The 26042-nt window shown below is 47.0% G+C and overlaps 2 protein-coding genes across 5 annotated transcripts in view; one reads left to right on the top strand and one right to left on the bottom strand.

Moving 5' to 3' along the window:
- Positions 1 to 21747, top strand: part of DIAPH1 (diaphanous related formin 1) — a 101971-nt gene extending 80224 nt beyond the window's left edge. For 2 of the 3 annotated variants that reach the window (XM_046665882.1, XM_046665881.1), the window contains 10 exons: positions 3238 to 3336; positions 7668 to 7762; positions 8095 to 8196; positions 8424 to 8663; positions 8797 to 8926; positions 9740 to 9864; positions 10469 to 10633; positions 10768 to 10903; positions 12815 to 12901; positions 19776 to 21747. In XM_046665882.1, the coding sequence (XP_046521838.1) occupies positions 3238 to 3336; positions 7668 to 7762; positions 8095 to 8196; positions 8424 to 8663; positions 8797 to 8926; positions 9740 to 9864; positions 10469 to 10633; positions 10768 to 10903; positions 12815 to 12901; positions 19776 to 19933 (1337 nt within the window). In that variant the 3' untranslated portion in view covers positions 19934 to 21747. Of the gene's footprint in view, positions 1 to 3237; positions 3337 to 7667; positions 7763 to 8094; positions 8197 to 8423; positions 8664 to 8796; positions 8927 to 9739; positions 9865 to 10468; positions 10634 to 10767; positions 10904 to 12814; positions 12902 to 18008; positions 18062 to 19775 lie in introns of all 3 variants that reach the window. The other variant, XM_046665883.1, reaches the window with a different exon arrangement.
- Positions 21748 to 23870: 2123 nt separating this feature from the next.
- The window catches only part of LOC124242381 (protocadherin gamma-C3), a 67871-nt gene continuing 65699 nt past the window's right edge, over positions 23871 to 26042 (bottom strand). For both annotated transcript variants that reach the window (XM_046667363.1, XM_046667362.1), the window contains exon 4: positions 23871 to 25889. In XM_046667363.1, the coding sequence (XP_046523319.1) occupies positions 25663 to 25889 (227 nt within the window). In that variant the 3' untranslated portion in view covers positions 23871 to 25662. The remainder of the gene's footprint in view (positions 25890 to 26042) is intronic.

A 26042-nucleotide genomic window follows, 5' to 3' on the forward strand; every position in this document is an offset into this window, starting at 1 on the left:
GTGGCTGGACTGGCCCTTGTGATTCTTATTATGATTGCAAGTGGTACCTCAGCAACAACCGTCATGGAACTTTGAAAAAACAAGGTTTATTACTCACAGGTCCTAGAGGATATGTGGCACGCCTAGGGCCACACAGCGTGGTCACAGGTAGAGAGAGGATGGACCTGAGGTTCTGCCTTTAGTGGAGTCCAGCGTGGGATGCTTAGGGTTTTGAGGGTTCACTGTTTGTTGGTGAATTTCAAACATAAGAGCGGCAAGTAAAGCACAGGAAGGGAAAAGCAGGGTCATTCTAACAGTTATCTAGGACACCCAGGGCTTTCTAAAAGGGGAACTTCTTGTGTGAGGTGGCCTGACTCTCTGGTTGTGTAGCTGGCAATATGTTTATTCAAGGTAGATGTTTTTGAAATGGATGCTTTGGCAATCAAAAGCTTAATGTCAGGCACTTACATTACAATCAAAAAGGCTAATTGTTAGGCAGTTACACTACAGCCAGTCTCTGTTAATTGGTATATTTAGACCATTTAGATTAAAGGTAATTATTGATATGTTAGGGCTCAAGTCCGCCAGTGAATTGTTTTGTCTGTTTCTCTTTTCTTGCTTTCCTGTGGTTTCTTTGAAAGTTATTTTAAGGTTCTATTTTGATTTCTTTATAATGCCTGAGTATATTGCTCTGTACAGTTTGCTGAGTGTTGCTCTGGGTATTACAGTATGCATACACAACTTAGCCCAGTCTAATGATATTTTATCAACTCAAGTGAAGTGTAGAAACTATTTCCATTTAGGTCCGTTTACCCTCCCCAGTGTTTAAATATGATTGTGTTTCCTCTGCATGCGGTTGTTCCATCTTGGCAGGACTGGGGGTCCGTGTGCTTGTCTCTTGTCTGTCATCCTTACTGAATTGTTAGCTCTGGTAGCTCTTCATTACTTCCAGCAGTTGTCTTGAGTTGCTGTGTATAGTTATATTGTCTACAGAAAGGATGTTTTCACCCCTTTCTTTCTTGTGTCCATACCTTTTATTTTTATCTTATTGCCAAGCAAAAATGTTGTCTGTTTTTTCTGTTTTCAACATCAGCATTGACTCTGTATCTTTTCCCTCTGCCTGTATGAAGATGAGAGGTTGCTTGTACTTTTCTCGTTCCCTGCTTCTAAGTTTTTGTGACACAGTCTGGATGTTTGAAGTCTCCGTTTTTATCTGAATATACCTAATTTTCATTTTTTTCTGTGCTCTGCTTTATCTACCTCTCTGACCTCATCCTCTGCTCTCTCCCTTACTCCATCTCCACTGGCCTGATATCATGACCTTTTTGCTTCTCCTTTAGCACGCGAGGTGTGTTTCTGTCTCAGGCCTTTGCATTTGATGTTCCATCTGCCTGAAGTGTTTCCCCTTTGCCCCCAGATATTCAGATGGCTTGCTCTCTCCCCTTCTAAAAGGTCTTTACGCAAATGTCACATTCTCACCATGACCTTCCCTGACTACCTCCTAAGGTTGTAGTTCATCCCCCATCAAATTGCCCTATTCTCTTCCTTACTTGATTTTCTCCTCATAGCACTTACGGCCATCTAATGTGCTGTTTGATCTATTAGCTGGTTTATTGTCTATTTGTCTATTAGAATATCAGTTCCATGAAGGCAGGAATCTTTCTCTGTTTTGTTCACTGTTTTATTCCCACTGCTCAGAACAGAGCCTGGCACATATAGGTACTCAATAAGTATTTATTTAAATAACTAATCTTGTATTTAGCATTTTCCTTCTTCAAGTCAGGGTTATCAGGCCAAAGGTGAATTTTTTTGTAGTTCTTTATACCTTTTGTCATATAACTTTCTTTTTTGTTTGCTTTATTTCTTATTTATTTGTACCAGGTAATACTTTTCATATGGTTTAAAGTTCAAACGGTACAAAAGGGTTTGTGTTGAAAAGTATTCCTCCCACTTCCATATTCAAGCACCTGTTTCTCTCTTAGAAGCAACTAGCTTTGTCAGTTTCTTGACACTTCTTACAGAGACATTCCCATATGGCTTTCTAGAAAGTTGACAATACTTTACAATTATGTCTGTCTAGAACAGTTCCTGTTGTACTTTCTATCTACTGCTCAATCCTCATCAATAGCCAGTATCAACCATTTTTTAGTGAATGTTAGTATCATGCTAGCTGCTGAGGGAGTGAGATAATGAAATACTATTTTGCCCACGCTCTTGAAGTTCAAAACCTGAGTGGGATGGGAAAGTATCCACACTAACAAAGTAACACAGGGTTTAAAAAGATCAAGATGATGCATACGAAATATCACAAAACGTTGAATAACTAATCGTCAAATGAGGTATAAGTAATAAATACCATGAAAACTAGTTCATCAAAGCAGAAAGTGATTCTATTTATCAGGGAAAGCTTCACAGAAAAGGAGGAATACATTGGCTTTGGGTAGTCTGCAAAGAGTGTAGAAGGAAAGGAGTATATTATACCTCCTGTGTGCACTAATGTGCTATTTAAGCAGTAAGATCCCACTAGGAATATATTTTCCTGCCATGAGACTAGCAAAGAGGAATAACAAAGCCCTCATCTTGTCAAGGAGAGACTATATACGCTTGTAACAAAGTCAGTGCGAGGACTTGCTGTGAAGAAGGTTCCAGTGCAGTCGGGTCAGAGAGAGATCATAGGCATTTGGGGAAATCAAGAAAATTTTTATAGGGAACTTATGTTTAAGATGGAGCTTGTAAGATAAATAGGATTTTTAATAGGCACGAAAGGATAACACAGTGGAAGATTCTAGTACAGGGATTGGCAAACTGCAGCTCTCAGGCAGACTGCCTGTTTTTGTGAATAAAGTTTTATTGGAATACAGCTGTACTCATTCTTTTATGTGCTATCTATGACTGCTTTCATGCTGTAATGGCAAAGTTGAGCAGTTGAGACAGACCATATGGTCTGCAAAGCCTAAAATATTTACTATCTGGTCCTTTACAGAAAGTTTGCTGCTCCCTGCAGGTAGGTAAGATATAGGTGGGAAAGCATTATTGTAACTATTAAAGAAATGAAAATAAGATGTTTATTATAGTTGGGGGGGCGGTCAGTCGTAGAAGGGTGAGTGGTTAAAGAGGAGGTTAGCCTTGAAGGAATACAGTAAGGAGACCATTATTAATAGAGAGGAAGTGAGGGGCCATTCCAGGCTGGGACAATAGTTCAATAAGACACAAGTGTGGCTTGCCCTTAATCCTGCTTTCTAATTTTTCCCTCGTCAGCCAAGAAGGATCAGGAAGGTGGAGAAGAAAAGAAATCTGTGCAGAAGAAAAAAGTAAAAGAGTTAAAGGTGTTGGATTCAAAGACAGCCCAGAATCTCTGTGAGTAATTCTGTGATGCCAACTATTTGAAATGTGAAGGAGTTCTTCTAAGAACTTAATTCTGGTGGGTCCAAAGTCCCTTGTTATGAAACTTTCGTTTGTTGAGTTCCTGCTGTATGCTGGGCATTGCATAGTGAATTTCCGATATCTCATTGAATCCTTCCAGTAGCCCTGCAAGATTGTTAGTGTCTGGCTTTATGTCAAGGAAAGGGAGGCTAAGGCTTTTAGGAATTTGCCTAGTCATGTAGCTAGTAAGAGACAGGTCTGGGGTTTGAATCTTGAATTTCCTTATTTCAAAGCCCTTGTTATTTCCATTGCATCTGCAGGAAATTTACCACAAATGTTCTAGGCACTATACATTTCCTTCTTTCTCACTTTCTTTTAAGTATTTCCTTTAAATGCAGGTACTGGCCTGACTTCAGTTAAATGTAAAATAACTTTGTGGTTTAGAATAAATAATGTAAATCCTGTACGTCTCAGAGCAGGCTCAGTAACTCTGAAAAGTTCTGTTCTGAACTTGCTACCTCTGCTCATAACTCTGATTGGCGGCAAAATTTCAGATCAGAAACTCCTCTGCAAAGTTGATATAGGTAGTACTTATTTGATAATTAGGATGAATGTTTATTTTTGTTCATTTTGACTGTTGATCTGCTTACTTTATGTTGAATAATAACAGATTTAAATATTTGTTCAACAAATATTTGAGGGTCTGCCGTGTTGCAGGCTCTATTAGGCACATAGCAGGCATGTGTTCCAGAGATGAAAGGGTATGTATTCCATAATACCCACTCACAGTCTTGTGATGTGGCTGTTGTCCTCATTTTTCTAAATGAGAAAACTGAAGTTCAGATGTGGTGACTTGGTCAAGGTCACACAAGTAGTGAGGACATATACCTATAAGTGAAGTCAGTGATACAATGAGAACAGTAAGCCTTTACATTGTTCCTGGTGATACAATATTAGGTCACTGACAGCAAATAATTACTAAAGAGTGTCTGTGGGTAAGTCCTCTTATGGAGACTAAAGTAATGTCTCCTCTTCTCAAGATTGTCTCTAGGAACATAAAACATGAATACCTGTTATTTTGGAAAATGATCCAAGACTGGGATAGTACATTGTTATTTCCAGTGGAGTAATATCGATATGAAAAACAGAACTCAAAAGAGAATTGAGATTAGTGTAGGGTGGGCTGGTCTAGGCGACATAATTTAGTGATTCCAACATTACTAAGTGCCCTTGTGTGCTGGAGACACAAAGCCGAGTCCTGTCCTCATGAAACATGTGTCTGGTGGAGACGGAAAAATAAATACTGGTAATAGCATGGATTAATAAATGCTGTAATAGAAGTGTGCTGGGATGCTAATGAGAGCACTAGGAAAGTGGGCATCTAAATCAAGTTGGGGGAGGATTGGAGGGAGCACATCCGAGATGTCATTCTAAAGGAGGTACTGCTTAAACTGAATTGAGAGAACTGTTAACAGTGGATTAAGTGAAGGGTGAGGGCTGGCTTGTTCCAGGCAGAGGGATCAGCATGTCTGATGGCACAGAGGCATGAGTCAACATTGTGCAAGTAGTTGAGTACAGCCGAGTGAAGGCCGTATGTGAGGAAGTGGTGGGAGAAGAAGCTTCCTAGAAATAGAGGCTACATCATAAAGAATTCTGGTAGGCTTAGGCAATGGCAGTTATTGAAGTGATCTTAATCAGGAAGATAAGTGATACAACCCTATGTAATTTGAGGGAAGGCTACTTCAGCAGTGATTTTGAGGCTGGATTGCTAGGGTAGGGGAAGGCTAGGTATAGAGGTGAATTATGTTTTTGCTTTAAACTGGGTGAGAGGTAATCAGGGCCTGAAACTAAAGTAGTGAGAATGAACAGAAAGGCAGAAGATATAAGAATTACTAGAACTTAGTGATTGACTGAGGGGATAAGGAAGGAGGTGTTTTCTTGGGTTTAGATCACTCTATAGAGAGTGATACCATTTACTGAAATAGGAACATGCAGCAGGAGCACATTCTCTGTCTTTTGGGAGAGAAGTATTGGGTAGTGGACATGAATGAGAGGTGTCAAGGTGGTGGGTAGAAATGATTAATTTTAGGATAGAATTTAAGATGCCTGTGGCACTCCTCCAAAAGGATGAGTATATTAGGCATTTGAGTGTAGAAATCAGGAGGAAGATTTTGGTGGAGATACAAATTTAGGAGATAGCATTTGAGTCATAGTTGAAGCCATGAGTTTGCTTTGAAGGCCATTGATATTTAAGGTGCAAGTAAAAAAATGAAGGGTGGGGAGAAACCTAAAAGGAGGCTGGAAAGGAGCAGCAAGGAAAATACTATGACATAGTCCTAAGAAGTGGGAGTAGTCAGCAGTGTCAAACGAAGACAGGCGTTAAGTTAAATCAAGACAAGACAGGTCTCCTTTGGATCTGGCATTAGGAAAGTCAGTAGCCTAAGCAAGAATAATTTCAGTATAGCATAGAGGTTAAGAACAGAGGCCCTGGAATCCATTTGTATTTAAATCCTGGCTCCAACCCTACTAGAAGTGTGACTTTGGATGGGTAGCTTAACTTCTTTTAAGTATTAGTTTCCTTTTCTATCAAATGGGGCTAATAATAGGGGCTAATAATGGGGCAAACTTATAGGGATATTATGAATAGGGTTAAATGAGAGCATGTCTGTAGATTGTGTTTAAGGTGCTATGTCTTACATGAATTATACACTGAATAAATAGTTGCCATCTTTTCATTGATTATGTGGAGACAGAAGAATAAATGCGAGCTGTGGAAGTGAGAAGGAATAGACTTGTATTTTTAGAATGTTGTTAAAGTGAAGGAAAAAAGTAATTTGGTAGTTAGAGAGGACTATGGGTTGAGGAGGGTTTTTTGTTTTTCTTTTTTCAGATATGAGAAACTTGATTATGTATATATGCTGAAGGAAAATGTCCTTAGGGCCACCTGTTCTATTGAAAGATGAGGAAAGGATGAGTGTATGGGTATAGTTGCTGATAAGCTTGCAGAAGTGTTGGCACAAGTTTTCTTCTAGATAATTCCAAAGTAGTCCTTAACCAAGCCTTTTCTAGTCTGGCTCCAGCTGAGGGTCCCCAATACTCTGCTTGTTAGTGGCATAAGAGAAAGCTTAGTAATTAATTTGACCAATAGCTTCAGTTTCTCTCAGTGAAGGTGAGCAAGATCTTAGAACAAATGGGGAAGTGGTGGGAGAGTTGGGAGAAGGGGGATTTTTTTTTTTTTTTTTAAGATTTTATTTTTTCCTCTTTCTCCCCAAGGCCCCCTGGTACATAGTTGTATATTCTTCGTTGTGGGTCCTTCTAGTTGTGGCATGTGGGATGCTGCCTCAGCGTGTTTTGATGAGCTGTGCCACGTCCGCGCCCAGGATTCGAACCAACGAAACACTGGGCCACCTGCAGCGGAGCGAGCAAACTTAACCACTCGGCCACGGGGCCAGCCCCAAAAAGGGGGATATTTTGAAGGAGCTGCCAAGAGGGTCAGAAGAGCATGAGCTAGGGACACATAGAAGGATTGCTAGGCAGCGCCGAAGCCACAGCTGTCGTTGGTGCCACTACAGATTCATAGATTCTGATCTGCAGTATTCATCAGCCCAGGAGTAAGAGTAGAGAAATGAGATAGCTGGATTAACCAGGGCCTGGAAGGAGAAGGAAAGACAGTAGGTATAGTAGTAATAGAAGTGGAAGTAACAGCAGAGAGTGAGTGAAGTGATAGACTATAGGGTCTAGGTTAAAGAGGGAAGGCAAAGTGGAACTGATACATTGAGAGAAAATGGAATGGTCAGCTCTCTTGCCAGAGAGATAGCACTCTGACGAGGCTGAAGGGTCAAATTAGAGATTAGTAAGCAAGAGAGCTGGAAAGCTAGGAAGTCTTTGTTAGTGAATGGGATATGGCAGTTTAAGAATCAGAGCATTTCGAAGCAGTGGCAGCTTTGAGGATGGAGTCATGGGAATAGGGAACTAAAATAGAGTAGGGTGAACATCTTTGATGTACACAGAGAAGATCAAAGACTTCCTGTGTGAGCAAAGACAAGGAGTCACAGACTTGGTAGAATTTGGTGCTTGGAACAATGTGGCTGGTATGTGACATAAATGTGGAGATTAATGAGAGAGAAAGGTGGCAGGTGGGAACCTTAAACACTGGACTCAAGAACTTGGCTTTTAACTATATAGGCAGTGAGGAGCTGGTGGAGGTTTCTGACGGTGACTTTAAAAGAGCACTCTTAGGAAATTGTCCACCACAGGCTTGTAGGATGGACTAGAAAAGGGAAGAGTCTGAGAAGAACGTGTCTTTATATCTCATTTTCTGGCAGCAATCTTTTTGGGTTCCTTCCGCATGCCCTATCAAGAGATTAAGAATGTCATCCTGGAGGTGAATGAGGCTGTTCTGACTGAGTCTATGATCCAGGTAAGGAGCAAGGTGGTTCTGCTGGAGCTGGCTCTTTGCATCACTGTACACTGGCCTCATCGCCTCTCTGCTTCGAGTATGAGGATGCTCCTCTAGCATTGTTGGCTTAAAGAATGCTAGCTTTGGGTAAGCTTCCATCTCTCTGCTGGTCAGCTTGTTTCTGGTATATTTTTCAAAAGTCCTGCCACCTCACTAGATACCTCCCCAGCCCATGTTTTCTTCTTAGTGGTCCTTGGGCCGAGTGAGGGACTGATAGGAGAGTAGAATAGCCATTTAGACTCAAGTTGTCAGCTTGTCCCCTTCAAACTGAGACAGTCCCTTCTCTCTTTCAGAACCTCATTAAGCAGATGCCAGAGCCAGAGCAGTTAAAAATGCTTTCCGAACTGAAGGATGAATACGATGATCTGGCTGAGTCAGAGCAGTTTGGTGTGGTGGTGAGTGAGGCCTGTGGCAATAGGCCCTTCTCCGACCCCTTTGCTCCCCTCCTCCCCGAGAGCAGCGGGGCACTTCCTCATTGCCTCTTGTCTATTCTGAACCTGTCTTTCTCTCTCTCTTCTCCCTACTCTGGAACTCAGATCCTCCCGTAAGAGGCTCAAGCCTGTATCTTTTTCTTACTTCTCTCTCTGTTGGGTATAACGGAACTGCTTCTCTTCCCCACCAGATGGGCACTGTGCCCCGCCTGCGGCCTCGCCTCAATGCTATCCTCTTCAAGCTCCAGTTTAGTGAGCAAGTGGAGAATATCAAGCCAGAGATTGTTTCCGTGACTGCTGCATGCGAAGAGTTGCGAAAGAGCGAGAACTTCTCTAGCCTCCTGGAGATTACCTTGCTTGTCGGAAATTATATGAATGCTGGCTCCAGGAATGCTGGTGCCTTTGGCTTCAGTATCAGCTTTCTCTGTAAGGTGAGCCAGGGGGTTAGAGCAGGACAACAGAAGGGAAGGCTGCTGGCCTCTGTGAGCCCAGTGTGACAAACTGCCGTCAGCCTGAGATGATCTCGGGCGTGTCAGGACTAACAGTTTCTTCTCTTCCCTCCAGCTTCGAGACACCAAGTCCACAGATCAGAAGATGACATTATTGCACTTCTTGGCTGAGTTGTGTGAGACTGACTATCCCGATGTCCTCAAGTTTCCAGATGAGCTTGCCCATGTGGAGAAAGCCAGCCGAGGTGGGGCAGGTTGGAGTGAAGCTAGAAGGTGGTTCCAAGCTCCCCAAATTTCTGCCTGGGGAGGGGGATGAGACATGGGCTAGATGTCGATCATTTGCAGTTCACAGTATTTTAAGTGGAAATGGGAGAGGGGACAGGCATGATGTCTAAGGCACAAGGGAGGAGCATCAGGCAGAAAAGAGGTCTCCATGTATAGAAATGAGAAGCACTCTTCCCTTCCTGGGGAAACCCCAAACACCAAAAACAACTGGAAGAAAGGCGGGTGTTTTTAGTCTAGGTCAATGATTTTTTTTTTCTTCTTCTTCTCCCCAAAGCCCCTCAGTACATAGTTGTATAATCTAGTTGTAGGTCCTTCTGGTTGTTCTAGGTCAATGATTTTTCTCGTTCAGAAAGCATAGACTGGATTAACAAAAACCAGGAACTAGGCAAAGAAAAAGCAGCATTCGGTCGAAATGGGAACAGATTTCTGCCGTACCTCTACATTTTTGTGTATATCTTCTTCCTCCCAAACCCTGTTCTCTAAAATAAATGAGACCGAGATCCCAGGGGATTTCATAGATTGTTGTTAAATTGAATGAAGCCTCTCTTCTTTTCTTAGTACTGTACAGCTTATGGAGGCTGGAGGTTCAATCATCACGTAATTTATAGTTTCCCTGGAAAGATGTATGAAACAACTAGAGGGGCCATCAGAGAACTCAAATAGTTAAGTACCAGCTGTATGTATAGACTGTGCTGTGCCCTGAAGGGCAGAAGCTGAGGGTCTGGAGACTACATTTAGTAGGCTCTTGCTGTCTGTTGTTGTGTCTTCTTTAGTTTCTGCTGAAAACATGCAAAAGAACCTAGATCAGATGAAGAAACAAATTTCTGATGTGGAACGTGATGTTCAGAATTTCCCAGCTGCCACAGATGAGAAAGACAAGTTTGTTGAAAAAATGACTATATCCTTTCTTGAAAGGAGAGTAATTGCTCCCTTGGAAAGGAAAGAACTTCCCATGGGTGGACGATAAGATAGATCTGGTGATACACAATTTTTCCCTCTTCAAAAAAATTTTTTTCATTAAACACATAGTTCTTGAAAGCATTCTCATTGTTGCAGAAAGGGAAGCAAACCACAGAGAGAAACTAAAAGTCCCCCTTGATCCCTTGCTCTCTGCCCTGTCTCTACTACATACACCGCGTACCTATTCCCTTTTCTCTCCACTTCCCAAAATAATCACTGCCACTGGGCTTCTTTCTGATTTGCGCCCTCATGAATTTATTTTAAACAAAAAAGCATTGTGTTGCTTTTTGCACATAATATCTCTTAGCTCTGTTTCCATAGCAGTATATGCAGAACAGCCTCTTTTTTAATCGCCACCTCCTATTCCATAGTTTATGTTTTACCATTCCCCTATTTTGAATATTTAGATTGTTTCTGGTCTTTGCTATTATAAACAGTGCTGTACTGAACATCCGTGTGATGCCACTATGCATCTTTGAGTATTCCTTTGGGCTAGAAAAAGGTCTGCTTCTTGCTGTTGCTCCTTTATTCTTTGGCTGCACAGCTTTGTGAAAGATGCACAGGAACAATATAACAAGCTGCGGATGATGCACTCTAACATGGAGACACTCTATAAGGAGCTGGGCGAGTACTTCCTCTTTGACCCCAAGAAGGTGCCTGTGGAAGAATTCTTCATGGATCTACACAACTTTAGGAATATGTTTGTGGTGAGCAAGGCATACCTGCTGACTGAATCTTTTGTGGACGTTTCTCATTTTCCACCGGGCTCATGTTGGTTGGTGGTGGGTGTGCATACATGTGAGTGCATACATGCCCACAGGTTAATCTTTTGTCCCCACAGCAAGCAGTCAAGGAGAACCAGAAGCGGCGGGAGACAGAGGAGAAGATGCGGCGAGCAAAACTAGCCAAGGAGAAGGCAGAGAAGGAACGGCTGGAGAAGCAGCAGAAAAGAGAGCAACTCATAGACATGAATGCAGGTAAGCAGTGAAGGAGAAGGGCTGATGCGCTGAGACAGGAACATTTGGAAGGCTTCTCTGTCTGGAATCTAGAGGCCAGAGAGAACAGCTCATGTTTGAGCTCAACTCCTGGCAAATGATTGTTGGCAGCCTTCTACCTCTAAGATCCTGACACTGGACCTTAACCCTGACTCAGTTACATGCAAATTCCAGTTCTCCACACTCAGTCTTTTTCTCTCCTTTGCTGGTTCCTGTATTATGTCTCATCTCCCCAGTGATTTTAGCATTGCTGCAACACTTACTCTTTTCTTCTGCTTGTCCAAAAGTTCCTCTGGCCTGTTTTCATACCCCCTACTTAATCTCTTGTTCTTTTCCCCAAAATATTTTAATGGCATTTTATTATCTTTTAATGGTGGCTTGCCCTCCCTTTCTGCTTATTTAACGGAGTACTGTGTCCCCAGTACCTCAGCATAGTTGTACACACCTATCAGATTGTAAATGGATTGAACTTCTGGAAAGCGGCCAGGGGAGCTGGCCACCCTCTTCTTTCTTCAGCAGAATCTCTTTTTCACTACAAGAAGCATGTCTTTGTTGAAACATATGGCCTCAATTACTGGCCCTCTGTTTCCTGTCTCTGTTTCTTTCCTGCTGCCGATTCCCTGCCCCCCTCTGGCTGCTTTCTCCGTGGGCAGCAGAAATAGAGCATACGCTGCGCACAGCACTGAGCTGATGCCACCTTTCTTGAATGTGAGGGGCTTCTCAGGGCTGCCAGATCTGGCAAGAATCAGAGTGCTTTGCTGAGTGAGCTCAAGAGGCAAGGGCTGCTCGACCACCTCTTGCTCTCAGGGATGTTTCTTTGGCCGCTCCTGTTGTGGTATGATCAGAGACCTGAAGCAGCAGGAATAGCCTACATTTTAATTTTTCTTTATACTTTTCTGGGAAGCAATTCCCCTGCCCTCATTCCAGTTGTCTATAAGCCACAAACGAACTGTTCTATTAAAGCCCACACCGAGTATCCTTCACCTCCCCCCATTCTCCCCAGGCCTCTAGGGTTTGTCCCCAGGTACTGTCTGGGATGCAATGGGGAAAGGTACATTCCAGCTGACATGCAGGATGAGGGCTGCACCCAGTCATCAGGTGGCGCAGCCGACCTTGCCCTTGCTGGGTCCCCAGGGCAAGCAAATGAGGTTGGAATGTAGGTCAGCTGCACTGGTGATGTTCAGCCAGCAGATGGCGCTGGGAGCAGTGAGCCCAGCCTTGTAGTTGGCAGCCTGCTGGCTCATTGGGATTTCACAGTTTCAGATTTCACCACCCTGAGCTGTTGCCGTGGAAACAGAGCCAGGCTGGAATAAGGATTCTGCATTAACTCTTTGTATTCCAGTCAGGATGCTCCTCTTAGATGCAGAGCTGGCTTTAGGAAGATGCAGGCACTGGCAGCAGTACTTAAGTGAAATGCACTCTTGATCAGTGGTCTCTCATCTTTCCTCAGCCCTTCTCTGAAACCGGAACCAGGCTCTCCATGAGAGGTGTATGTAAATTGGAGTGAAACACTTTAGGGTAAAGAGAGAGTGATATAGTTCCTTATTAATTTCATAATCCCAGTCTCTGTACTTATCCTGGTCTTAGAGTTGGGCAGTTCTGCCATTCTCTGTGCTAGTCCTGATTGGAATGGGAAGGAAGGAGGGAAATGCAGGAAAATATGCCAAGGTTTGCAGGGGTTAGCAGGCAATGAAACCTTTTTGTTTTAACCATTTTCAAACAGACACAAGTAAATATGGGCTGTAAAGCTTGAGGTTGAGCCCTCTGTCTGCTCTGAGCCCCCAGCCACTGTGGGCGAGGGGAACCCAAGCAGTAGCCATGCATTTTGTGTGGGGCGCAACATATGCATTCTGCTTGGGCTGAAGCTTACATCTCCATTTTTGTTCATGACAGAGGGTGATGAGACAGGTGTGATGGACAGTCTTCTAGAAGCCTTGCAGTCAGGCGCAGCTTTCCGACGGAAGAGAGGACCCCGTCAGGGTAAGTAAGAAGATGGAGCCCAGCCTGGGTGTGGAAGGGGGTGAAGCCTCTCTGCTCCCGGTCCTGCTTGTCTTGGGCTGGAGAGCAGGTGCTGATGTTCTGCGGGTTTAGAGCCTTCCCCACAGTCGTCCCTGCGCCTAGAGTGGATTGTCTAGTTGTCTTCTTCCCACAGTAGAAAGTTCTGACTTGGAGAACTGGGACTTGAGGGACTGACAGTGGGTCAGTTACGTTTGGTTATTCTTGCATTTTTCCCCATTCTTGAAGCAGAAACCTGGAACAAGGGAACCATTGTGCAGGGCAGAGATTTGGGGGGACCTTTGAGTGTATGAACAAAAAATTGAACTAAATACAAAATTGTACATTAGATGTAGAAAACACAAAGAAAAAATAAGTCGAGTCCTTACTCTCAACTTCACAAACAGAAGAGATATAGAGAGAATACTAGAAAGTATCGAATCCTATAGAGAGATCCCCAGATGTAAGAATACAGAGGAGCATCTCAACGGAAGGATTGTGCTGACAACTGCCTTTTCCTTGGGTGCGGGTAGCCTTGGCTGCCCTTGCCTTCCCCAGTTACTCCCCCACAAGCTCCTCTCCCGATCTTCAGAAGATTTAAGTGGGGATTATACCGAGCCAGCGCCTCTAAGAAGAATTATGGGGATAGGAGGGTAAATGATCCAGGCATCAGTATGGGGAAGGATCAGTGGATAATTTTTCTTTGAGAGAAGCAGACAGTGGCCAAGAGAGCAGTCTAGAAGAAGGTATAACCAAAGCTACCCCTCACGTAGGGTTGACCTGCACCATTGTGTCTGGTGAAGGCCCTTTGGGGCTAGGAGTGATGGCTTCTTTCCTAGGTTGAAGGGTGGCAATTACAGGAAAGGTGGCATTCGGGTTTCTACTTGTGAGGGAGTTAAAGCTGTATTCCCTGTTCCCTGGCTGGTACATTCTCTAGACCTGTTTGATATGTGCTTCACTTTAAGATTATGGCAAATAGGAGTTGTACACCTTGCTTTGGCCAGTGCTTAGCTGTTTACACAGTGGTATCTATAGGGTCTATAGTACCTGTCACAGCTTGGAAAGGGAACCTTAGGATCAAGGATATAGAGCATGCTAGCCCACATAAACCCAGTGCCCTGGCCCAGATGTTGTAGGTCACTGTGAGTTTTATCTGTAATGGCCGACTGCCTGTTTCTTCCAACACTGAAAATCCAGAGGGGAATTCCCTTCTGAGGGCTCTTCCGTATGACTTCAGAACCTTCCCTAAACAGAAGAATCCCTAGTTACAACTCTTACCCATTTTCTAGCATCCTCTGAGTACAGGCTCTCTAGAGGGGAGGAGCGGTGAGTATGATGGGCTTCAGACTCCCTGAGACAGAGCAGTGTTTGGGCACAGCGTGCAGCTTGTAGTATTTGTTTTGTGTTTAGTCTTTAGAGGTTTTTGCCTCTTTGTTTCCTACCCACCATATAAGGTGATGTGGCCTTCAGTAAGCCTTTCTAGCCAGACAAAAGTATGTTGCATCTCCCTGTTTTCCTCTGTCCTCTCAGTGAAGTACCAACCTGCATCAGACTTTTGGTGGGGAATTCCCTTTCAAGCCTCTTCCTGTGGAACTATGCTAGAATCCCAGATGCTTCCTGTACACAGGCAGCCAGACATCAATGACTTCCCCCTGTTGGGGAGGCCCCATCCTCCACTTCTTCCCAAATGGGAAGCCAGGACTCACAGGCAGAGGAAGCGGGGATCTGGTAGAATAACCTTTCAGCAGAGGACCTGAATTAGTACAGTACTGTTTCCCAGGGCAAGAAGGAATAGCAGGGGCTTATGCTCAGACATAGTGAAGCAAAAAGAAGGTGAAAATGAGAACTACCTTCTTTTTAAATTGGATTCATCCTGTAGCCTTATCTTTCTGAGCTCTGGGTTCACTAAACACGCCTGAAGATATCTGGGAGAATCTCTCAGGGGAGATATTTTTAGTTACTCTGGTAAGCTCTTTAGACTTGGTGCATTCACATCCTATAAAGTCATGTGGCCTTACATTAAATGTAAACAGAGGGGCCGGCCCCGTGGCTGAGTGGTTAGGTTTGTACGCTCTGCCTCAGCAGCCTGGGGTTTCCCTGGTTCAGATCCTGGGTGCGGACCTACAACTAGAATATACAACTATGTACTGGGGGCTTTGGGAAAAAGAAGAAAAAAGAAAAAGATTAGCAGCAGTTGTTAGTTCAGGGCCAATCTTTAAAAAAAAAAAAAAGAAATATTAAAAAAAGTAAACAAAAGGCTAAGCATGAGAGTGCAAAGAGCACAGGACTAGGCGGAGATCAAAAGACCCAAAGTCAAGTAGAACTCTGATCCTGTCTAGGTTACTGTAGACAAATTTCTGGGACTCACTTTCTTCTTGTATAAAGTGAGAGTTGGGCTAGAATGGAACCTAGGGTCCTTTACAGCTTTAATGTGTTTTTTTTTTTTTGTAGAGCAACAATAGGATTAAGAGGAGAAGAAGAGAAAGAGGGTGGACCCAGAAGGCCTCATTCTTAAACTATAAAGGCTCTGGTGACTGTGGGTTTCCCCCAGTGGCCGGTGTCTTAGCTGGTCCACCCCGTGCTTGGCTGTCTCTGACTCTTCCTCCTAGCCGATTGCTTTGAGCCAAAAAACCAAAGCCCCATCAGGTAGATCTGCCTCACAGCCCTCCTCAGTCCCAGAGAGGCAGCTGTCCCCATTCAGAGACACTAGCCTTTTCCCTAGGAATTAAAGGAATGTTAAAAAAAATCTCCCAGTCTCTGGAGACCTGGGGAGTGACCAGTATACAAAGACCCATTGAGGAGTTGGAAGAGGAGAGTTACTGTCAGGCCTGGTTCATTAACAGTGACATGTAAACTGCTGTGATCTGCAGGGTGCAGGAGAACAATGGTTTGAGTGTCAGGGGGAAGAATCCATGTGATTGTGTTACAGCTACTGTTTCAGGCTGATGATTGAGTCAGCTTGTGGTGTTAATGACTCAACTTTATCTCCATGTCTGAATTGTGGCCTCTTATATACAGGCCATCTGATCAATCGAGTAGAAGTCAAGGGAAAAAAGAAATTCATCTTTCTCACTTTCCCTCCCTCTGCCACTTCCCAGCTTCCCTGTACGGTCCCCCTCCACTAATAGAACCTCAGAGCTGGGAAAGACTCTACAGACCTCTAGTGATTAGCATCTAACCTCCTCACAGGTAACAGGAATGAACACCCAGATAAGGCCTTGCCCAGGTCTGCAGAGCTGGCCAATGACAGAGCCAGGGCTGTAGCCCACTTTTGTGACTCCAAGTCCAGGGCTCTTTCCACTAAGCCTATGTGATGGGCAGGAGATGACAGTGACCCCTCTGTGTGGGCCAGAAATATTCTTTCGTACCTTCTGGCAAGGAGAGCCCTGGACATGTGAAATTGCTTCAGGGGGTTTTCTGGTGACCACCTGTCTAGAGAAGGTTAAGAGTATTTCCTATGCCACCACTTATTCTCCCCCTACTTTTGTAAAAATAGGACAGGAATTATAATTAGGAGAGGTCAGATAATAATGAGTTCTTTAGGATAGTAATGATTGCCCCATCTGTCCTAGTTTCCTCTTCCCTAAGGAAGCTTATTAACAAGAGCACTTCCTCTTTAGTAGTAGTTCCTAGGCTGTGTTTTAGAAATAGCTTTTTCCAAATCACTAACCTTTTCCAATTCATCTATACTAGTGTTACACGGTTGATGTGGCTGGTGTTTTTATCCTAGCCCACCCCTAACTTACAGGAATCTGGTCTCAGAGAGCTTTGACCGGAGTGTCAAGATTGTTCCCTTTTCCCCTCAGTCTGTGGGACTGTTCTCTTATGAGTTCATAATCCTCCCTGATACCACAGAGTCAAAATATATATCTGCTTCTGCAGCTACTTTCCCATAGTCTCTTTTTTTTTTTTTTTTTTTTTGAGGAAGACTAGCCCTGAGCTAACATCTGCCACTCCTCCTCTTTTTGCTGAGGAAGACCGGCCCTGAGCTAACATCCGTGCCCATCCTCCTCCACTTTATATGTGGGGCGCCTACCACAGCATGGTGTCCCAAGTGGTGCCATGTCCGCACCTGGGATCCGAACCGGTGAACCCTGGGCCGCTGAAGCAGAACGTGCGCACTTAACTGCTGTGCCACTGGGCCGGCCCCTCCCATAGTCTTAACAAGTCCCCATGTCAGGGAAAGGACAGGAGAGGTGACTTTGTCCAGATTGTTCAAACTGTTCAGTGTAATTGTGGCCCTGAAGACAGAGTGGAAGCCGGGATTCTTCGATTCTGTTGATTCTGTTGATTCTGTTCCCAGTTCCAATACGAGCTCTCTCATTTCTAATTCTCACCTTAGGCCACAATCATGTCCATGTCTACTGTACCTACTTTTTGGCTTAAAAAGGAAGTTTTCGCCTTCTCCCCACCTGCCATTCACTCTTAGTTTTTATGAAATCTGTAATACATGAGAAGCTTTTTGAATCTAAAAAAAAATCTACAAACACTGCTTGATTAGGTACAGCTGGTATCTTCTTAGTTTAGAGGAAGAAACCAAAGAGAGAAGCAACTTAAGCCACATGTGAACTCTGACTTTTCCTGTGTTGCCCAGGACAAATGTCCCTGAAGACCCAGGGTTCTTTCCTGGGTTCTGGAGTCAGAAATTATTTCAACACATACACACCCCTTGAGTCACACATGCACCTATGGACACACACAAATAGTGGGGCAGTATTTTCTCAACTGCTGGAGACTGAATTCAGAAGAGCAGTAAAGTGATATCAAGCCACTGCCTTTTGAGACATGAGAAGTAGGCTCTTAGAGGAGGGAGTATTTCAGAAAAGAGCAGAAACTAATGGGGCTCAGGAAGATTTTGCTAGAGAGACTAAGAAGGGAGATAGGAGAAGCGTGTACATGTGGACCATCCTAGCCACACTCCTGTGGGCTCCTTTTCCTCCCATCAGTCACTGAGACAATAGTATGTGTTCATAATCCAAGGAGTGGTTTGTGTGGAACCCTGGAGTCTAGGTCACACACCTTCCACCTGTAACCAGATGAGAGCCCTGTGCCTGTCAGCCAGGGCCTTCACTATTCTTTCTCCTCTTGTTAGACAATCCTTTGTGCCCCTGGGAGGAGGAGGAGGAGGAGGAGTCCTATACATTGGTAACCTGTAGGCATGTGTGTGCTCCCTGCTGACCTGTGGGTAGCACCTGCAGTGTGAACAAGTGGCTCTGGGTCACACTTCTGCAGAGAGGCTGACAGCCCTGGTGAAGACCTGGGCCCTCTGACCCTGTTTGGCTTCTGCTCTTCCTAATGCTTTTTGCTGGTCTGAAGAAGGCAAAGGTGTTCTGGGTGCTTTGTTCACTGGTTCCTCTGGACTCTTCCTGCCAGGTCTCACAGCTGCCCCGCCGTGTAGCCTCCTACTCCCGTAGGAGTGCTGGGCTTCCTGCATCGTTCCCTGTTCATTAAGGCTGAGGCACTGCTTTCTCCTCTCAGCTTTCCCATGAATCAGCAACCTGTTTTTTTTTTTAATTGAGACATAAATCACATGCCTAAAATTCACCCTTTTAAAGTATACAATTTGGTGTTTTTTAGTATATTCATAAGGTTGTGCAACCATCACCACACTCTAATTCCAGAACATTTTAATCTTCCCAAAAAGAAACTTCATACCCATAAGCAGTCACTCCCCATTCTCCCCTCCCCCAGCCCCTGGCAACCACTAATCTACTTTCTGTCTCTATGGATTTGCCCATCCTAGACATTTCATAGAAATGGAATTATAGCATATGTGGCCTTTTGTGTCTGGCTTCCTTCACGCCAGGCAGACAGCTCTCTGTGTACATGTGGTCTCTCTGTGCTGCTTCTAGGGCATGGGCAGAGGCAGACAGCATGAGATGGGCATGGTCCCAAGGAACTGCCTTCTTGTTGAGGATGCTGGGGCCATAAATCTGGATTCCATAAACGATTATGAGAGTCTTGGGGACAGCTCCCGGCAGTTAGAACAGAAACTCATGGATTGATTGGTTCCTCTTCCAATTTAGGATGACAACTAGAGCTTCACAGTTCCTTAGTCCATTGTGCTAGGTTTCTTTCTAGAGGGCTCTCCTGGCCATCCTTGACCCCAGCTCTGCCTTCTCTGATACACCTTTCATTGCCCCACCCCCACACACATGCACACATTACACACCTTGTTAGGGCTCTTGGCATTTGTATCTCAGCTGCTACCCTTTAAAAGGTGGGAAAGAGCTGGGCGTGTGGGCATCTGGGGAGAGGGTGGGAGGGTTGGTGGTGGAACACGTGGGAGTGTGACATGCATGTGATGTCAGTGCATGGCTGCTGCTCCTCTTTGCAGGCGTCCGCCCGGCAGCCTGCTAAAGGCCTTCCTCTGCTTGGGACAACCCTCCCTGGGCTGACTGAAAGTGATTTTGGCCTAGGAGCTTCCTGGGAAATGCCAAGAAAACAAAAATAATACTATTTGCTATGCTTGAGCCAATTTAATTCCAACAACTCTATGATGAGAAAACAGATTTTGAATATTTCCTGTTTCTTAAAGTTACATAGCTAACACTTGAACCCCGTTCTGTCTGTCTAGATGTATTCAAACCTTTGTACTATTTTCGCACAGGAAAGCAAGAGCAAGGCTTGCTCTCCTGCCTGCACCAAACTCTCTCATATTCTCTGCCCTCCCCTGAAAGATATATTACACATATTCTTGGATCTCTGCACTGACTTCTTCAAAATAAGGGCCTCTGTGAACTGGACAGGGCAGCCATGTTTGCATGGCTTCTAGCTGAATGTCTGCTGGTTCAGTAGAGTTTGAAAGGGATTAGAAACTGGGCCTTCTGTGGACAAGATCTCCTGTCTTCTCTTGCAGCCAACAGGAAGGCCGGGTGTGCAGTCACATCTCTGCTAGCCTCAGAGCTGACCAAGGACGATGACATGACTGTTCCTCCTGCGAAGGTGCCCAGAAACAGTGAGGGAGTGCCCACAATCCTTGAGGAAACCAAGGAGTTGGTTGGCCGTGCAAGCTAAATAAGCTGGGTCCTGTGGCCATGGCAGCTCCTCGGTGGAGCCCCAGACAGTCCTGCCCTGCAGCATGTGCCTAAAAAAGGATCACAGAGGTATTCCTCTGGGGTGGCTGCTCCCACCACCCTGACCCTGTCTTTTTCTCTGGCCTGCTGCTCTCTGTACATCACACACAGCTTCAGCTGCCTGGAGGCCAGAAGGAAAGGGCAGTGTGGGGGGAGGCCTGAGCCCAACCCAGCCAGCCCTGGCTGCTGTATTACCAAAGCAGGCTCCGTGTTTGCTGCCTTAACCCCAAGTGTCTCCTCTCTGTTACTCTCAGGCCTCGTCTCAGACAAGGCCCTGCCTGCTTTCTCAGCCCCTGCCTTTCCAGGGGGCTTTCCCCTAGGTCAGTCTTGCTGGATTTGTGCTTTTCTTTTGTGGTTTCTCTGGCCCTGAGAACAGCATGGGGCTTGTGCACCTCTGGGCTGTCTCCCTCCTTTCATTGCTGCCACCTCTGCTCTGCCCTTTTCTCTCCTGGCTGTTGTTATTTATTACTACTGTCGTGGCACTGGGAGCTGCTTCTAAGGAAGTGGGGAGCAAATCCCACCCTCACCCCACCTTCCTAGGAAAGACCGCCTCAAACAAAAAGGACCTGGCCCACTTCATCTCTTCCGCAGTGGCCTAGGTCAGAGCCTGTGGGCAGGCAGGCAGGGCACAGAGACATTGTGGGACCCACCCCCAGCCTGCTGCCATGCTTTACACCCCAGCCTCTCTGGACCCTCTGCACCAGCCCCAGGCTACTGAGCCATGGTCCCTCCTCACACCTCCCCGGAGCTTTGGTGCATCTCATCTGGACTACGGGCTGTATTGTGACCATCCCAACACCTCACCCTCTGTCTCCAAGGAAATGGGAGGTGGAGCCTCCTGGCTGAGAAATTGTTTTGCAAATGGATCTATTTTTGTATGAGATTTTTTTTTTAAAGAAAAATAACTCTTCCTTCCCCCTTCCCCTCCATAATGTAAGAGGCTTTGATGGCAGGTTCCAGAGTCCCTGGGATTCCTCCCCACAGGCCCCAATCCTGAATGAGCACCTGGACCTCCACCTCAGCCCTCAAGCCTTCTGGGGCAGGAGGACGCTCTTCTCTGGTTGAGCTGGACCAGGTCTAAGAGTAGTGGGAGCTTTGAGACCACAGAGTTTTTATAAATTTAATATATTTATCAAGCCAAATGTGCAAATGCTAACTGGACATTCTGGAGAAGTGGGCATAGGGAGTACCCCCCCACACACATTGTACCCTGCTCCCTTCTGAACAGGGGCAAGCCAAACTGTTTGGTGCCCCCAGCCACAGGAAGCTGAGATTCTCTGGCTCAAGGTGACAGTTTGCCCTCCTTATGCTCTTTTGAGTCCGTTACCCCCTTCCCCCTCGGGTGGGAAGAGAGAATGGCACTGTTAGGGCTTGGCCCAGATTATAGTTGTTAGAGCAAGGGGGAGCTTAGGAGGCCTAAGGGCGCCTGCAGGGAGGCCTTGAGACCAGGAGGGAGGTTCGGGTTGCCAGAGCCTGTGTGTGAAGGGGCAACAGCAGCTCCTTTGAACTATTCCCGGGAAGACTGTGGTTCTGGGGGGCCTGCTACTCCCCTGGCTCCCCTCATTTTCCCTGCTGACATCTGGGGCTTTGACCCTTTCCTTTTTTAATCTACTTTTGCTAAGATGCATTTAATAAAAAATTTTAAAAAGGGACAAAATGCAAACCTATTTCCCTCGCCTCTTGGCCTTCTGGGATGTCATCACCTCCAGTTTGTTGGGTTTGTTTCCAACTGTTAATAAACCATTGAGACAGTAACGCCTTACAGCCTCCTTTGTGAATTTCTGAGCTATTTTCCTTTCACTCTTGTCCAGGCTCCTCTACTCTTGTCTTGCTTCAAGTCCCTGGTTGACTTGGCAAATCATTGTCCCAAAGTTTAAGGTCCCCATTATGTGCCAGACGCTTTGGCTGGGTGCAGGGCTAGAGATGATTGATTAATATACCGTGGTTTCTGCGCTGCCATTGGCCCCTCATAAAGGAGTAGGGCCCCAGTTCAGCCTCCTTGCCCTCCTGCGTTGCTGCCTCTTGGCTTAGAACCCTTTTGTTGAACTCAGTTCTAGCTCCCCGCCTCCCCCTCCCCCCCCCCCCCCCGCCATGTCTCTCTGTTTCCTGGCAGTACCTGTGCCTCTTTTACTGAGGGAAGCATCTGACTCCCATTCTCTTGCCCCGCCCCACCCCACCCCAGTTTGGTGGCTACAGACCACATTCCAGAGTAGAGGGGCTTGCACTGGGGTGGAAACCTGAACCTGCCCAGCAGAGGTCAAAAGCCAGAGGTCATGCTCCAGATGACTTGCTACTCAGAGCCATACTTGTTTGAGCACGTTGTGACCTGCACAAAGAAACCTTACAAGCTATGAGCAGGCCCAGAATAGACAGGGAGGGGCCTGGAGAGGACCACAAACCCATTTGGCCAGGCTCTGGAACTGAAAATAAAAGCCTTTTAAATAGCCCTGGAGCCTGGGCAGCTGCCTCCCCAGTATGGCTGGGGATATGGGGGTGGGCTGCCTGCCTCCTCCCTCCCTACCCCCGAGGCCACGCGTTTCTGGCTCAGAGCTTTATGGGCACACATACCAATTACGGGACCAACCACAGCTGCTCACGCGCTCTGCCAGTCTACTGCCGTGCCTGGAATAGAACCCAGGTGCCCAGCACCCCGCCCTCTACAGCCTGGCTCTCAGAAACAAAACCTTGCTTCCATCTCAGCAAAGGCATACACCACTCTTTCTCCCACCCAAGAAAGTCGCCCCCAGATGCTTAGCTGGAAGGTTTGGTTTCCATGACAACACACTTCGGGAACTGGCAGAATGCAGGACCCGGCTCTCAGAGACTCCGCAGAGAGGAAGTCCAGAGACAGCCTCCTCCCGCCTGCGGTTGGGCTTACCCTCACTGACCCTCCCGTTAACCCCAGTGGGTCTCTCTTTTCTCTCTTTCTTCCGCCCCTCTCGGTCTTCCCTCCCCCTCTGTGTTTCCTGCAGCCCGTCTGGCTGCAGCAACCTCAGAATCCCACTGTGCCTCGAGGAGGCAGCCGGGAGGAGGCGGGGAGATGGGCTAGCCCAGGAGTGAGTGGAAAAGCACGGAGTGGGGAGAGACGGAGGAGGGCGGGCGATCTGGGTCTGCAGGCAATCTCTTTTCCTGCACGCCTTTTCAGTCCCTTTGACACGCCCCGCAAGAAGACGATGAAACCAACAATCTCCTTGGCTTTGCTGCGGAGAGGCGAGCGGGAAGGGAAACTGAGACCAAGCTATAGACTCGGCTTTCGGAGAATCGCCTCCAACATTCCCTCCTCCTACTCCTGCGGTGTTCCCAAACCCCCCGAGGCAGCGGAGGCAGAGGGGGGCGGGCAAATGAGAGGCCACCCTCCTCTCGCGAAGCCCGCGAGGGCGCTCCGGGGTGGTAATTTTAGCGGGGAAGGGGCGGGAACTAAGGAAATATCCGCCAACCTCTCCAGCCCTGTTTGCTGCGCGCCAACCCCCTCCCGCCCCCGCGCCCGCGCCTCCTCTTCTGCCTGGAGACTGGCGCTTCGAACCGGAACGGAGACAGCCGCAAGCATACAACTGCGCACTCAATTGCACACACTGATACGCCGCGCTCAGGGATCCCCTCCCCCACTACGAACCCGCTCGTCGATTACACACCACGGTACACAGATCCACAAGCACAGTTACAGTCAATCGCACGCTATTACCTATGCACAACGGTGTTCCAAGCATGCACAGCCACATTTGACAGTCATACACAGACTCCTCAGCAATGACACAAAACCAGGACGCAAACACAAGCATCCCTCCCCATCCCGCTTCTCTTTCAGCATACACTTCTCAGCTCATCACTTCATCCACACATGCCAGGAGCCTACATCTCTTAAACAGAAACGTTCAACCTTTCAGAAGAAACTTTTTAATTTTTTTCAAAGAAAAAAAGCCATATAAATATTAGAGTATAAAACTTGCGTGAGACAGGAAAGGAGTGGGGTGGGGAACTACGTGACTATGCGAAGAAAAGCGCTTATAAGAGTCAGTACGCGGGAGGGGATCGCCGCAGCGTGTGGACACAGCACAAAACACAGCACAGGCCGCCGCAGGCGGAATCCGGGACAGACGGCTGCGCGGACGCCACCCGCTGCCCACTCGCCATCACGGAAAAGCACACCACACTACACTATTGGCTATTCTACACCAGCCGAAAGGGGGCGGGGTGCTCTACGCTACTGTAAGGGCTGGGGTGGGGTTCTCGCGCAGCCCCGCTGGATGAACGGGACTCCGGGGCAGAAGAGGGTGAGCAAAGGAAGGTCTATGCACAAGGAGGCACTGGGGGACTTTAACCAGGCTCTGGCCACTAGGGGGCGGACTGGGGGCCTGGGCAGTGGCCTTCACAGAGAAGAAATGGCACCTGGCAAGGTGAAGGACCGAGGCTTGGGGAGTGCAGGGGCCCCGCGGAGAAGCCCTGATCCTGGACTGAGACTTTCTGTCCACTTGGTCCCTGCTCTAGCTCCTTGCCTCCCCAACCCAGGGACCAAGAATGGCCTAGCGGGCCCTCCCTTCCTGCTGGGACCACACTGATCCTTCCTTCCACCAGCGGCACCTCTGGAGTACCCAGCACCCACAGAGGCCCCTCTGACCTCTCCAGGGGACCTGGTCCCAAACCTGCTCAGAGCTTCCTTGGACTGTAATGCCAGTTTAAATCCATTGGTGCTGGTAGCTCAGCACAAAGCTGACTGTCTGGGCTGAGCCCTGCATGTGGTGGATGAGGATCCAGCCTGGTGCTTGGTTTATGGCTGGAATTTGGGGATCTGGTCAGAACCCTGGGGGCATGCAGAGCCTCCTGCAAGACCCAGTAACTGATGGGTCAAGCTTCATCCATTCCCCCATCCACATACACACCCTTCCCTTCTTTATCTTACCACCTCATACTGTCTTGGAACATGCAGTGGAGTCTCTTGTTTGGGGAGAGGGAAGTCACAGCATGCAGTGGGAACGTCAAACAATGGAAAACAAAACAAAAGACTGGTCCCCAGGGCATTGGGAAGAGGCATGGTAGCAAAATGCCCTCCCTAAATCCAGCAAGCATCAGTACCATGGAAATGGTGACCATATTTCCCAAAACTTGAGCTTAGTCTCAGGCTCTGGAAGGAGGTGAAGGGACTGGCACCAAACCATGCTTTGGGGGGATTTGAGAATTGAAGGAGAGGCCAGGAGGTCATGATGCCCTTCCAACTCTTCAGAACTATGAGCCTTTTTAGGTCACCTGGAACCTCAACACCCCAACCACTTTACTCAACAGAGAGGAGCTGTTGAAGGAGTGGGGTGGGCTGGGATGCGTAGGAATGAGGCAGGGGATGGATGGGCCTGATTGAATCTGGAAGATGGAGGAGTTCAGCTATAACTAAAGGGGGTGTGATAAATGGTGTCTACACTAACCCCACTACCCCCATGGGCACAGCAATTGATTGGATAGGGGTTCCCAGCAGAACTCCCTTTGCATATTCAATCCCTTGGGGGCAGAGAGGGGGGTGTTGACTGGGCACTTGTTTCTGTTTCCCAAGGGGAGCATGGCCTGGGCCCCTACCAGTATCCTGGGGTGAGCCCTGAAAATCCGAGGCCTGGGTACAGGTAGGGAGAGGCTGGGCTGGTTGGGGAGGGAGGCTGCCCTGTGGCCCCGGGCCTGGCCTCCACATTATTTCTTCTCCTTCTTGCCCGACTTCTTCTTGTTGCCGTTGCCACCGGCCGGTGCCTTGCCATCCCGCTTGCCAGCTGCGTTGGTCAGTGTGGCATTGCTGCCAGGGATGTAGACGTTCTGGCGGTAGTCGGGCACGTGCTGCAGGGTGAACTGGGGCCCATAGCGGGCACTCAAGCCCATGGTGCCGGCACCTCCTCCCAGGGTGGAGCTCCCATCAGCGGCTTCTGCAGAGACAGAGAAAGGTCAGGGGCTAAACTTCCGGTCCCCAACAGTCACTCTCTTATAGCACAAGCAGTTACTGAATGCCTACAAAGCAGCCCGCCCTGACCAGGCCGAGCACTGGAAATATGGGCTCCATCCACAAAGTGTGGAGGTAA

This window comes from Equus quagga, chromosome 7 (genome assembly GCF_021613505.1).
Source record: "Equus quagga isolate Etosha38 chromosome 7, UCLA_HA_Equagga_1.0, whole genome shotgun sequence".
Taxonomy (NCBI): domain Eukaryota; kingdom Metazoa; phylum Chordata; class Mammalia; order Perissodactyla; family Equidae; genus Equus; species Equus quagga.